The sequence below is a fragment of the Netta rufina genome (assembly GCF_964035555.1).
Source record: "Netta rufina genome assembly, chromosome: 1".
Lineage (NCBI taxonomy): Eukaryota > Metazoa > Chordata > Aves > Anseriformes > Anatidae > Netta > Netta rufina.
The window spans coordinates 161,532,739-161,548,597 of NC_140123.1; the positions used below are offsets into that span (position 1 = coordinate 161,532,739).

At 35.0% G+C, this 15,859-nt stretch overlaps 1 protein-coding gene across 14 annotated transcripts in view; it reads right to left on the reverse strand.

Moving 5' to 3' along the window:
* The window catches only part of ANKS1B (ankyrin repeat and sterile alpha motif domain containing 1B), a gene marked incomplete at both ends in the record, with an annotated part of 436,397 nt that overhangs the window by 186,416 nt on the left and 234,122 nt on the right, over nt 1–15,859 (reverse strand). For 8 of the 14 annotated variants that reach the window (XM_084292206.1, XM_084292209.1, XM_084292218.1 and 5 more), the window contains one exon: nt 11,725–11,925. In XM_084292206.1, the coding sequence (XP_084148332.1) occupies nt 11,725–11,925 (201 nt within the window). Of the gene's footprint in view, nt 1–11,724; nt 11,926–15,859 lie in introns of those variants that run through there. The other 6 variants (XM_084292214.1, XM_084292215.1, XM_084292213.1 and 3 more) reach the window with 1 other exon arrangement.

Sequence of the window (15,859 nt, forward strand, 5' to 3'; positions counted from 1 at the left end):
TTTCTAAAATTTGTCAGTAAAAAGTCAGTAAAAAGACTTAGAGTCAGATTTCCTCTCTTTCACTCTTCATTTTCTTTTCTCTCCTCTCTTCATTTTCTTTTCTCTCCTCTCTTCATTTTCTTTTCATCTTCTCTTCTCTTCATCTTCTCTTCATCTTCTCTTCTCTCTTTCTCTCTTTTCTCCTCTCTCCCCACTCCTTTCCTTTCTTCCTTCTTTCCTTCCTTCTTGGATTTGGAGACAAAAAAGACACACAGTAATTTCTACTGAGTAAAGAGGAAATGGGGGAAAAGAAGAGATGGGGAGCACAAGAAGAGTCCATCCTGAAGGAATAGCATGGCAGGGAGAGAGCTCACAAACACATGTATTTTTTGGAAGTAAGATACAGATCTGACTATCTTGGAAATAAATTGGAAGAATGGTACCCAGGTATCTACAGGAGAGACAAGAAGAGTGCTGAGATAGTTTCTGCCATGAGTTTGGCTTACAGACGCAATAAAATGTGTGAATTCAAGATTAGAGTAATTATAAATTACGTAGTTAGCTCATGCACAGAAAATGTTCCTGATTCATTTTGTTTGGGGCATAAAAATATTAATATGTATTAAATACTCATTTTATTTTCATGCAATAATTTTAGCATGAGTCCAATTGTTGTCTCTGAATTTATTAAGAACTTAACTGACAGTTCGCAGTGAGATTCCTCAGGTGATCTGGTTAACTCTGGTACCCTCCTAAGAAACTATGCTTTCTAACTACAGATACTTAGAAACCTTTACTGTCTAAGGACAGACAGAAGCAACTGATGACAAAATAGCTCTTAATATACAGATATTTCTATGCCAGGATCCTCTCTTGATTTCATATTTGTGGGCCATCAATATTACATAATTTCATAGGCAGATAATTAAGGGAATGGAGAAGCAGCTTCCGCAAACTCATAATCCAAATCAAAGGCTGACCTCAGAAAAGATCCTCAGACATATTGTCCTGTACATTCTCTATAGACCATGTTTCTTCTTGTGCCATAAAGCATTTTCTTTATTCCCTTTTCCCTTGAGTCTCCATTTCTTATCGTTCAAGAAGAAAGAAAAGCAGCAGGCATCTTGAATAAATATATACATGAAGCAACATGCTATTAAATACATAGCACAGTTAGAGACAGAGAGAAATCAAACCATACAACAGGAATAGCAGAATTTGCAGTCAAAAAGCCTATAATTGCAAGGAAGTAAAGATTTGTTTGTATCTGGGTTCTTTGGTATAATACTTCACTCTTGCTGTATAAAGTTATTTTTCTGGATAGAAAATGAAGACTTACTATATCTACAGGCAATGAAACAAGTACATTAAAAAATCTGAACATCAGGAAATAAAAAAACATCATGGACAGAATAGACACATTTCCAAATTCCAAGAGAGAAGGAAAATGAAACAAAATCACTTGCATTGTCAATTTATAATTCCTTTCTGGCAACAAGAGGGATGCCTAGAAGCTAACAGCTATAATATTCATACTATATTTAAAAATGGATCAAGGGTAAAAAACAAATCAGTATTGTGCAATCTTTTATCTTAATGCAGCGTAGCAGCTAAGAACTATTATTTTTTATAAACGCCATCTTAAAGATGTAGGTTTTCTATGTGTTTGAAAGGGGAGCTGTTGTTTTGAGAGAGCATACCTGAAGCAGTGAAAAAGCTGTTAAAGCTGTGTGGCTACTGAAGAATGGAAGCTATTAATCATTTAAGAAATTTTAAGAGCTGTAAGCAGCTGCACAGATGCTTATTTTTAGTGTGAAGTATAAGATTCCAGTGAGTAAGATGCAGATTTTTTCCCCTTCTTCCTAATTGCTAAGGGGGATTGTGCACACAGAAGGCCACTCTTAATCAGTTCCTGGCTGCTATATAGGGAATCAGTGAAAATACTTTTTTTGGCTCCATACCAGAAAGGTCATTTGATAGGTGCTTATCCAGTATACTCCTACTCATGGTATACCAGTTTTTAATATTTCAAGTGATCATTAGCACTCATATCCTCAATAACCTTATCCCTCCACATCTGCCACCTGGGTAAATACTTTGGCTTTGATACTTCAAAATTTGTATCTCGATCTGGTCTTTGGATCAAAATTTTCTAATAATCAGTCAAAGACTTGCAACACAAACCTAGAGCGGGCACAGTAGATTTTGCAAATTTAGCCCATTGGTGTTCACATCAGTAATGTTGTTAAATCATTCAGTTTCAGTAATTTAATCAAGTACTTCATAAGATAATACTAACAAAAGCCTGAAACGAGATTTCAAGTAAATCATGGGTTGTATGTACAAGTGTATTTACCATCAGTTTCAGGGCAGCCAGTCAAATACAGTTTATTGTTGCATGGAGATTTTATCCCATATGCACAGTAATTGAAGCTTAATGAGAATGCAGAAGATACAGAATATGGTTATGTTCCACAGTGAATAAAATGTTTGAGATGTTTAATGTAATGTTTGAAAGTCTACAGAAGTAAATTATTTGGAGAATAAAATAGCATTTATATTACTTGTTTCCTGAAAATACATTTCAGTCAGAAGTAGACTAAGGAGAAGATCAGAGAGCAGATACGGATTTCATGGTGTAATATTGTACTTATGATGAGTTTAAGTCTGTTCTTAATCAGTTATGCTTCTGTAGTATACAATCACAGAAAGGGAAAGGCAGTATGCTTTGTCAGCAGTAGTCCTTTACCTGACTTTCAGCAGCTGAACAATATATCTTTTTTTCCCTCAAAAGTCAAAAATACCACATTTCCTTAGAACTGCATCTGTGTTTAGACCCAAGTAAAACATTTGGACAAAATTTTTGGAGGTGGCCTCTGATTCACAGTGCTCAGTTTCCAAAGAATTGTGACAAAAGTGTTTCTAACTGAAGACATTCATTTTTAATTGTCTGAAACAAGTTATCTTTGGAAGTATTACCCTTTTATCTTTGCTAAATCTTCATAACCCATTTACTAAAATGCAACCATTACTTCCAAAAGCAAGATGTGTATTTGGATGTAGAAACACTTAAAATTGATAACACAGTTCCGATGTTCCAGATCATCAGTACACATGTATATCACTGCTGAATGAGAAGAATCTTAGTTGTTTTTGATGTAAGGAAAAATTCTCATCTACTTGCTGAGAGGTACAATAAATTATTACCTTTACTGGTTTCTCTTAAATATTTTGATTATCTGTTAAGAGCAGAGTTAATTCATTTGAATTTATTTTTGCCCTTCTACATCCCATTGCCACATTCTATTCAATTCCTCCTTTTCTCCTCACCAGACTCACTACTGATGACAGTAGCTATCTGTTGCTACCATCCATTTCCTTCTTGAATAGGGAATTAGTTGTATGGTGAAAGGATGAAGACACAGGTCAAGAGACTGAAAATCTATATTTAGGATGAATCCTGTAACATAAAATACATATTGCAACTATATTTGTATTTTATTCATCCTCTACTAATTCATTCATTCTCCAGGAGTTCTCAAATGTGATTATTAAAGGATCTCATATTTCCTCTTTATTTCTTAAGACTCTTAATCAAACGTCACTAACCTAGATGATTCACATATATTAATTAACAAAGTACTATTTTAGCTTGTCACTTCTCTCTCTTCCCCCCCCTCCCCCCCGCCCAATATCTCAGTGGCTTTCATTAATACTGCACTTACTGTAGCACTAATATTGTACTTTTTTCTTTATGCTAAGACAAAAATGACTCTTATCTAAGTTCTAGCAGTGGTCATAACTTTTTTTAATATTCCTTTTAGCTATAGTATATTTATCAAAGTTTTTTTTTTTTTTTTTTTTCAGAATGCATTTTACTAACATAGTTAATGTAAGGTCATTTTCTCTCTACTAATTTTTCTCCTTATTGTATTTTGGTTATTTACCTATTACTTCATGTCATATTCTGTTATGTCTTTATTTTAGATACAGTTTGTTTTGTTTGTTTGTTTTTTCATCTGCATAAATGCCTGAGTTGTTTTACATCACCCAGTACTCTTTCATAAAGAATAAGATGTCCAAGAATCTTATACCTATTTCCAGTTACCTGTTAGTACCCATTAGTCTTTCCCTGATAACTCCTTCAGAATCACACAATGTAATTATCTGTAATCAAGCTCTTCTGTACTGCTGTCTCCTTCAAACATTTAGCTTCATCAGGGAAGTCTGTCATTGTTTGAGATTAGTTTACCTATTGGTCCAGACTCCATTTATTTGTTTTTTGTCGGACTATTTTTCTAAAGTGGTATTATAAAACACTGTATATTTTGTTCCTTATTTAATGTCTTTCATTGTATGATTTATTTTAGTATTATGAAGTATTTCCAAATAAAATATCTAAGAGTAATAAATCAAATATCTAAGAGCAAACTGTAACTTTATTTTACGTATAGGTTACTGATTTTAAGTCTACCATTGTCCTGAATGGTAAAGCTTTCCATTATTTATAATGTAATTATTATTATGTAAACATTCAAATGTAAACAAACTGATTATCCTTCAAATCTTCAGTTTTTTAGTCTGAGGAGTAAAAGGTCATTCTTTTAATTACCTTTTCATATTGACATGTTTTCCATATCTTTCACAATTTATTAAGAATAGCATTATACATATAATTGTTATACAAACATTCCTAATACTTGAAGTTTTACCGTTGTCCTTTTTGGTAGCAAAATCATCTGGAGAGGTTTTGGCCTTAAATAAGTACATAGCAATAACATTGTATTAGCATGATATCCCTTACTTTATGAGTTATTAAAATATCGTGCTTCATTATAACATGTTTAGAATTTTCAGCTGTTTTATCAACCTAATTTTCAGATTAAATATATTCTACTACTTTCTCATAAACTTCTATTTAGGGCCAATAGAAAATTCCTTACATGTGTAGTCTCAGAATACTCTTTTTAGGGTTCATCAGTGTTTGTACACTGAGATGAAGGTCTGTTTCTGCACAAGGCAGGCTTTTAGCTCAAGCACAACATTTAACATTAACATTTAACATATTGTTAGAACAGATGGGACAAATTCCAGCCCTTAAGTACCATACTTGCAGATATGTACTATGAAATAATTTCATTTTTAGTGGTGAAACTACATGCAATGTTTTTCAAAGTCTGAATAGAAAGTTTGACCCTCTGTTCTTAATGTGGGTAAGACTGAGCCCGGTGCATTGATATGTACATTGGACAAGCTCTTGTCTCTCAAACTGTTGCAATGAGCTTCCCAAAGAGACACATAGACACTGCATGTCACTAATTTAAATGGCAGAGGTGAGAGGAAGGACATTCCACTACATACACTGGCACCTGGGTGTTCTCTAAATTCCCTTTCTCTTAGGAAAAATCAGAATGAGCACTGCTGCCCCAGATCTTTTATCCATATGCACTCACATAGGATGACGAAGAATGGTTTGAGGTCTCCTCAAGATAGAAAGACAGAACAAGCTATTATTTGCATGTGATATTGAGGAGTATATTAACAAGCATGTCTGCCCCTTGACTATCTTGAGGAGTGCCAGGACAGAAGCATTAACTGGAGCACACAGAATTGGATAATTTGTTAGACCTGCTGCTGCTGCAGCACTTTTTTTTTTTTTTTTTTTTTTTTTTTTCTGTGAACACTGGGTAGATTTTAGCCCAAACTGAGCCACTGAAATTTTTCTGTCTACAGGATAGCTACCAAAAAATAAATAAATTAATTAATTAAATCAATAGAACCAGGAGAAAGGTTCAGCTGACCAGATGAATCTGCTTTAACTTGTTGTAAAATAAGTACCCTGATAGCTAGCCAGTCAGCTAATTACACTTTATGCTTCCTTCGCTTTAACAGATGACTAGGTGCTTCATGTAGTAGTCCACAAATAAAAATCTAGTCATTTGAAGTGCTGTAATGTACCTTGTCTGGAATCCAAATGAAGCTCCAGATGGGTAGGGGTTCCCCATAGATTCTGTATCATATATTCCTGGCCTATTCAGATGTCTCAAACAACTCAAGTGATTCCAATATGTGGACAACTGAGTACTAAACATCTACTGACTACCTCACTAAACCTAAACTCTGCCCCACTCTACATTTAAGTAACAGGTTGGACTAAGGAAAGAGTTGGCCTGCCTCAGGATCCACAGTCATAAAAGGTTACCAAGGTGAAGGAGAAGAAGACTAGGAAAAGTATAGACTGACAAATTGGTACTTGGCTCAGGGTAAAAGCCAATGCCACACTGACACTGAGAGGAGCTCCACAGTTAGGGCCAAGCTCTGTAGATCTACCATGAAACTAAAAGTAAGTCCTGGGGTTTACAAGTGAGGTTCAGATGACAAGACTGAAATTCACAGTTCCGGATATATACTCTGAGATTTTATCAGAGTATACAGAAAACCACAGCTTATTCCAGAATCAGTGGGACTTGTGTTCTTTCTGCTCTTCTAAAAACATGGCTTACTGCATACTACTGACTGTGGGTTTTAAGGTTGCCTTCAACAGTTCATCAACTCTGGCTACATTACACATAGGCAAGGCTCTGAATGTTCTTGTGCTTCAGATGATTCATGACTGCCCTGATCAGTCCCTGTAGTGGCCATTGTGGACCTGGAGAGCTCAGAGCCTGGATATTGGACAGGTCAGTCAACTGAAAGTCACCAAAATCACTACAGACTAGACCTTTGTCAAACATTGGCCTTTTTTTTCATTATCTACAGCATGGCTAATTTAAGAAAGGTGTTGGCAGACTGACACTCTTTCAAGCTTTTATCTCATGCTCAAATCATCAATCTCTGCACTGGGTATTTTTGGACAAAATTTGTACTGGTCTCTACAAGTGCAAGACTTGGGGCCAATGCACATAGAGAATTTTGTTCAGGTGAATGTCTCTGTAAAGAAATAAAATTGCATCTGTCCTTGATACTTGATACAGAGTTTAAAATACCCTAGAGAGATTAAATGCAAGAATTACTTGGTATTCCAGGACAGCAAATCCCGGGAATGAGACCTGAGGATAGACTGCAGATAAACTTCAGCTGACTAATAAACCTCCAGACCTAGTAAAAAAAAATAAATAAAGAAAGAGAGAGAGAGAGAGAGAGAGAGAGAGAGGGTAAAGGAGAAGAAAAGTCAAAACTTCACTCAAAACTAAATTCAAAACAGGCAGCCAAGGGGAATTGAAAAGGTAGTCCATGCCTAGCATTGCGAAAATGGGTAAATTATGCAGGTTAGTTCACAGGATGAATAGCAATACTATATTAATAAGTATAAATAGAAAATAATTAGAAGGAAAATAAATGCATATGCACCAAACATACTACATGGAAAATCAAGACATCTGTTTTGAGTTCCTACACATGTCATGAACACTGTGTAGCCTAGAACATTTATGATTCATTTCAGCTGTATAAGCATCAGGACTGTAGAACTGCGTCAGATGCTCAGTGGTGTGGCACTTGCCTCCAGCTGTTAATCATGAAGGACTGGCCAGTCTCCGGTTTTCATGACAGTAATATCTGCCAGCCCTGTCTAGAAACTCCTGAATTCCCTACAGTATCTCAGCTGGTACTAGATACCTATGTTTAAGCAACTGAATTGATCTGTTAAACATTATGTTAGCAGATATTTCAAGATGTAGTTCCTCATCTCAGAGTTTTAAGCAGTTTTAAATTCTGTCCCACGGTCACTCTATGCCTCAGATTCCTAACAGTGAAAGAGAGAATTTTAAACTTATTTAGGCAATATGTAGATCCTCAGGCAATGCAAGCCATTTAAGTACTCAGAGGGGTAGAGGTACATGTTTGTAAATCCACAGCAGAGCTAAAGACAGTCTAGTGTACAATGCCAATTCACATATTAACTGTTATTATTGAACAATATTTTGAGATGTCAAAAACAAACAAAGAAAAAACATAATCTAGTGCTTCATACTTTTATGTTAACTCATCATCATAAATGGTTTCTGGTCTCATTTTCACTCATACAGTGTTTTAAAGATCTTTTTAAGAGAGATTATCTTCATCAAATTACAATATTAAGCAAGTGATAAAATTTCAGAATATCTTAAATGATTAAAACAACCTATAAATAGACAGTCATATGAAGTCTTTAATCAGGACTAGTCCCCACTGGGCAGCGATTTGATTGAACTGCTTTTATCTCTGTGAATCCAGAATAGAGTCTTTGATGAAGTTGCAAAGTTGTAGAAAGCTGCACTAAAGGATCTAGTGACATCACACATTTGTATATTTTCATCTGTTCCTCTGCAATTCAACTTTTTTTCTCAGCAGACTAAGTTACGTAGGCCTGCAAGTCTGCATAGAGATTATAACTTGCCCCAGGGATTTCCATGGGGCCTATGCATCAGAAAGATGTTCTGTGATTCATTAGGTTTCCTCATGGTTTATATCTAGCTTATATACTACAATTTAAGACTGATCTAATTGTTTTCCTGTGCTTTAGAATTAGTTTAACTGCAAAATAATATTTACATTATGAACACCGCAGTATCATCTGCATCTTCAAATATAGCCTATCCCTGCACAAAGTCATGACAAGTTTTTACATCTGAAGGACACTGCAGCCTATTACACAACAAAATGTCGAAGTTAATAATGATTACATGTATATATATTCAAGTACGATTCTATTCCTATAAGCATACATGAACCGAGACTTGGAACTGAATCTGCCTCAGGCCTACTAAATGTTATGCAAGTTTCATTCCTGCACGACCATAAGAGTAGGTAGGAACTGCAACTTGCTATGTGCGCAAATATTCTGTAAATGCAAATAGAGTATTTAAGGAAAACACAACTAAGATTTTAATACTATGTTTAAACATATTTTAAAAACATAAATATTGATAAACTAAAGGAAAACTATTCATATTTTCAGGTTAATAGCAACCAGGCTCTTTCTTCCTATAAAGTCCTTACACTGGGGTAGCATTAACAAATCTTCCTAATTCTAAGCACAGTTTAGTGAATAACTTTCCAAATGCCTGAGGGTGAGTAAACATAAGGAGTTAATTTCTATGATCTAATGAATGATTAACCATGAAATTCTTTTATCTGAAAAACACCTTCATATTAGAATGTTAATTTAATTAGTAGAATTTTGCCATTGAGAGTTGTATAAATAAGATATATTTGTTCTCATATGTATGTTATTACATGGACATTAATTATATTGTTGTGCTATCCCCTCTTCTGTTCTGAACATCTAGAAAGACTTATACTACTAAATCATACTTAATGTGAGTGTGATGGTTGTTGCTTAGGCAACAGAATGAATAAATGCAGGTCAGAATGTGCTTCCAGAAAAACAAAAGCAGGAATGTGGTACAGAATGAAGAACAAATATGTCTAACTGATTTTTACTGCATTGAAGTATTAGAGTTGTTTGATGTGAAGCAGTTAACCCATCTGAAACACTTGATTTAATAAGCTTATAAAGCTTAATAAAGGCAAACCATTTCTCTTATATTAAAGAAGACTACAACACATTTAAATTTGGAGAAATCTGAAATTTTGTATTGCCATAGCAGGTCTTTCCTTCTCTCATTTTCTTATATATCTTCCAAGTTTATTTTTTTTTTATTAACATTTTGTCTGGGATGGAAAATACCTTAACAAACTCTCTTTTAAATTTTTCAGGAGAGATTTTCATTACATAATGCTCACATATCCAAAAGAATAATATAAAAGAAATTGGTATTTCCTGTTCATTATACTTCCAATATAATAATGGAAATGCTCAATTTCTGATACAAACAAAAATTGAAACATGCAACAGCATGATAAATAGTGTGAAATCAATACATTAGTAACTATTAAATTACTGAAATTATATATTTGTATAACTAGAAAATTTTCCAGCTTTTTGCCTAATCATCGTATTTACGAGTCTAATCTTCCATTCATATATGCATGCTACCACAATTATAATTAAGAGTTGTTGTGTATTTTACCTGCAATGTATACTTATGAAAATAATTAATTTATAATGATTGGAAAACATCAGCTAGCACACACGTGTACAGACTGCCCAATACCTGAAAAGTTTGATTTTAGTATTGAATACTAGACTGTCAGATAGAATTTGTATATTTACAAAACTGTACCAATAAGACACTTAGGAAATGCAAGTCATAAATTCCCACAGAATGTGGCTGGGGTCCCTCCACAGCCAGGGAATGACTGGGAAGCCCTCCAAGGCAGTTTCTTTTAGCTCCTTGGGTGTTCATCATTTACCTGTGGTAGGTGTAACCCTCAATTTGTTATGCCACCTACAGCCTCTTGTGAACAATTTCCTTCCGTAGTCTCTTTAAGACTCAATGATCACCTACTTATGTAACTATTGCTACAATATATTCAAGAATTTGTACATTCTGGGAAACTGTGTCTTGAAATGCATTTTAGAACATTTTTTATTTTTATTTTTATTTAAATTTGCAGGGCTGACAGCACACCCTTGGTACTTTGTTTCAAGAATATTTAAAGAAAAAGATTCTAAGGATTTTTATTGATATAAGCAAATGATCACAGGGCAGCCATGTAAAAACAGGAAGAAATCTCTACACTATTATAATGGGGAAATACCATACATCTGTGCCTTAATTGGTAACTCCTAACTATATAGTGATTTGACAAAATAAATTAAATAGGAAAACTGCAACTCATAAGATGATTCAACAGTCATAATATTCATATTGTTTCACTTCTGTTTCTTATATGCCAGATATGCCAGGTGTAAGCTGTGAAAAGTTAGAACTGTTCCATGACATACACAGTTACTAAAAATATTGTAAATAAGGAGTAATTAATAATATTTTAAGATCTGATACTTAAAAGAAATGTGTTCAGGATTTTTGCAGGAGATAGAAGTAATGGGAATACCAAAGCAGGTAGAATGTGATTATATAATAATCTTATAAGTAAGCTTCTTTCTTTACTGTGAATATTCATTTCAATGGAAAGTTTGTCGGACAGATCTAGTTACTTAACACCTCATGTTAATACTGTAAATTCTGAAGTATGCAAAATTTATTTAATTCATTTGTTCCTGGTAAACACTGAGAGTTAAAACAGAAAAACTGAACTGTTAAGAGGAATGTATTACTTTTCCACACAGGGCATAAGTTTCAACAAGTGAATCCCACATCCTGATTGTCTACGATGCAAAAACATTTAACTGAGACATCCAGAATCACTTGCAAAGAGAGCGCATATTATTAAGTAATTATCTGCTATTAAAATACCTCTCAATGCAAGAATGGCATTGCATGCTATTTAATTATTGTGATGATGATGTTAGTGTTTAAATAAAAGTAATAATATGTGAGGTATTACAGACAGGGGTGCTTACAGCTTTAAATATTGTGAAATTGCCTCCTGCAGTGGATTATAAGAACAGTGCATTTTTCTTTTTTAATCTGAGGATTGATGAGGGAGAGAAAGAACCTTAATATGCAGCTTTTCTTTTACCATATTTCTGTCTAGAATATTTTGTAAAGTGTATAATTTGGAAGTTTATGCTAGGATAGTCTATATATTAATTTAGCTAGACACAGAAAAGTGAAACACTACACAGATCTTCTTAGTGCAATGCAGAATATCTCAGGTTTTTATGATCACATAAGACACAGACAAAAAAAGGCAGCTACAGTGTATATACACAGCTATGCACAGAAGATTTCTTACCATAAATTGCACATTGTCAAATCCATTAGCCAGCAAGTGGTTTTCATACTGAGGTAGCCCAATATTTTCCAACCATTGTCCCACTGTCTGGACAGGGCATCGGGGTCCTGTAGGAGGGTGAAGAGGGAGGCGTTTAAGCAACGAATAACCATCCACTGGATAATAGCGGTAGTCCTGGGCTGAGAGGTGGCATTGCCACATTGTGTTCCTGGGAAAGTTGGTATCAAAGGAGCCCGCCAGCTTGACAGATTAATGTTTTCAGCAAGCAGAAAAGTCAGAAGTAAAACATAGTTTACAGGGCAGCATATACTGCAAGATCTGATCCTAGCTCTACATTTCTTAGTTATTAATCTTTACTACAGACCAGTACGTCATACAGGAAAAAAAAAAAAAAAGAAAAAAGAAAAAAAAAAAAAGCATATCAAGCTGTCAGCTAAGCTGCTCTCCGTTATATGTGATTGTTGGAATACTCCACAATGAGCAATGCACTGCCAGCAGCAAGAATTCTTTTTATCAAGTACTCCTACACTCATCAGTATGCAGCTCCATGCTTCTTGCTCCCCCTCGCTCGCTCCCCTTCATTACCCAGCCTAGGCTACACCTCGCATTTTCAATAATAGCCATCAGATAAGGCAGATTTTTTTTTTGTCTGCAAGCTGTAAGCCTGCTGCTGCTGCTTCCTCCTACACACCCATCCAAGCGTCAATCTTGAATGATGAGAGCAGTCAAAACAAATGCAGAAAATAGCAAGATTCAAAAGCAACCTAGAGCACTTAAATCTGAATAGAATCTTCATACCGGTTACGCTTTACATATCTGTTTGTTGTAGATTTTTACGTTTCACAAGGCATTAGGAAAGGCAATACATAAACCATAGCCTATGGCACAGTTATTCCCTTTTCCCCTTTTAAAGCAACATAGGTTGTGGTCTGCATTTCTGCTTATATAAGAGCAAAACCCTTTAAAAAATCAATAATGAATACATTTCACAGTTTTTCTCTTGTGGTACAGCAAAAGACATAAACTGCACAACAATTTTAGTCCAAGTAATTAAATTAGCTGCATGATTTCTTCAACCGTAAAATACTATAAGACACAAGAAAACCTTCATGCCGACATGTAATAATTCAACTTGAAAAGGTCACCATTTCAAATGAATAATTAAATAATATTTTTACTAAATAAATTTTTAAGTTTATATCTTTTTCTTACAGAAATATGAATGATAGCAGGCAGACATAGAATATATACATAATTTATAATGAGTCTGTACACTTTAGCAACTATAGTTGGAAAAAATTAAATAAGAAATAGTGAATTTAAAACAAAAGCAAAATTCATTTTCTGCACAAGAAACTGAATATTTCAAGATGGATTTTACATCAGTGTTCCATTTTTGATATGGTTTCTCAAACAGAAACATTTTACACCTTTCTTCTGAGAGGAAAAGTTTACTAAACTTTTTATTTTCATAACAGGCTCAAAGTTTAGAGGCAGAAAATGAATATATTCAGGATACAATTCTAAGAATTCCAATGAAACATTGTTTATAGAACATTAATACTTTTCATTGTTTTTCTTACCCACTGTGAACCTCAAGCATTGACCAGCTCAGACAGAGGAATTAGATATCTGTCGAGGGCATCATTTGGAATTTATCACATTAAGTAGGAAAATGTTTCATAAAAATCCAGACCTACACTCCAACCAACACGTTATAATACAAATTTTTTGCAAGTGATATGCAGAGGCTTCCCGAGCAGTAGCAGAATGGACTCTACACTGAGGTAGATACTTAAAATTAACAATACTGTAAGAGTTTCAACAGCAACCTGACTAGTCCTTGGACTAAAATTGGATGACCTTTTACTGTCCGATATTGCTGCTTGGATTGGTGGAACAACTTATGCAAACTGAAGTCCATAATAATTTTTTACAGTAACTTTAGCTGAGCCATAGAAGATCTTTTATGAGGTTGGAAAGTTACCTAGCCCAGGTCTGTTGTGGGAGTTCCCATGACTTCAGATCTACAGATTTAATATGTTAATACATGAAGAACAAATGTTCATTGGGCCTCTCAAAAAAAAAAAAAAAAAATTGTACAGAAGGCTAACCAGGAGATGGTCAACCTGCAACTGCTGAACAAACCTTTATGAGTTTTCTCAGGAATTTAATAAAAACAGCATGTGAATATCTCCAATATAGAGCATATATTTTCGATGAGTACAGTGTGCACCTAAATGCACCTCAAACAGATTAACAGGTAATCCATTTTTTTTTTCCTCAGAGAAAGTAAATGTTCCAAAATGACAGGAATCTAGGTCTCATGGAGATACAAATACATTTCTTCACACTTGTCTGTAAATCTTCCCTATTTTGTGAAGTTTTTTCTACTTGAATCAGTATCTTTGTACATAATCCACACTGGTTGTGTCCAGTCAGGTGCAAGGCTGTAAGGATAGAATATGCTGATATAGCAGATAAGTAAATTTGAAAGGGTGTGTAAGCTCTTCAGAGAACAGAATGAGAAGTTTTCAAACACAATGAGAACTAAGACCCTACTCATTTTTTCTTAGTTGACTGAGAAATCATGAAGTCCTTCGTAAAGGATTCCTGACTTTGTTGTCCCCTCTCCCTCTAAGCAGAAAAAAATGATTTTGGAAGGAGACCTAGTAAAGCATAATCCCACCATTTAAAAGAATTATGTTGGATTGAGTCCTTTATTTCTTGTACATTTACAGACACAAATGTCTCTGCAACTAGTGTCCTCCACCAACAAAAATGTCCTGCCCAGAATAAGGCACAGCCAATAATCAATACACCAGTTACACTGCCAAACTGCTTCTTCCTGACCTTACTATAAACAGCAAGGAAGTTATGCTGCCAGTGACTATATGAGATGTGCTTGGCTCAATGCCTAGCAAAAATGTAGACAAAATTCCAGTTTTGGGTGGCTCCTAAGACACATTTCTTCATGTAGCTGTTGGTATTGTGTCTATCTCCATGGCCCCAACACTGCATGCTTATAGCACTGTTGGTCCCACTGTGCACTCTCCTCCAGTTCTGTCCCCTGCCAGTAATAACTCCAGCTGAGTCCATTGAGAACACAACATAAGGTTGCTCAGCAAGGGGAGAGTATATAAGGAGAAACATGGCTAGCTTGCAGTGTTGTCCTTATCCCTGGCTATCATCTCATTGCAGAGAGTATCCTGTTATCTCTAACACTTGTTTTTTCTCTCCTTCTTCCACCAAAGGTAGTAGTAAGGCAAAGGCAGGCAAAGAGCAATGACAGGAATTAGGATTATGTCTGCCATTGCAGGAACTTGCAGCTCACTTGATCTCCTTGTCCTTTACCAGTCAAAGAGACTTTTTAGGGGGTCTGCTTGGACACTTTTTCTGAGCTAGTACAAGTGGAACCTGGAACAGCTGTTGTTGCTTTGGGACCAAAAGCCTATCTCTTCATTTTGCTGAAATCTATGAATCAGTGCCAGCCCCATGGGTGTGAACTGCAGCAAGCATTGCATACTTTGCCTATGCCTAAAGATGGTACCAATATTGAAAAACTTGGTGCAAACCACAAGACATGGTCTCCCCTGCAACATAATTCACATATCATTGTGCTTTCCTATGATTTCAAAGAACAAAAATCCTCTGATAATTCTGTGGCACCACAACCAAAAACAATGTACCTATTCCTGCATGGGAAAACTGACGCATAAATCTCTTACAGGAATAGAAATACTTGGTTCTTTCTCCACAGCAATAGAAGAAGCAAATTCAAGTGATGTCTGCAAGAAAGATGCCATCTGGTATGCTATACGATAATTTCTACAAGATGTCTTGTTCCCAGCGAGACTCAGAATATCTGTATTGTGGTGTTGGAATTGACTGAATCTGTGATATCAGAGTGCACATGATTTCATATGCTGGAAGGCAGATTTTCTAAATTCTAAGGAATTTATGACCCCCTCTATTCTATTGTTTCTACTTTAACAACATACATTTTTCTTTTCTTTTTTTTTTGATTGAGAAAAATAAATAAATACAATGATTATCATAATTTACTTGTGGAGGAGGTGCTGCCCCAGTTAAGAAAATAGATTACAATAATCTATTCATGTTAGGTAGGTCAATA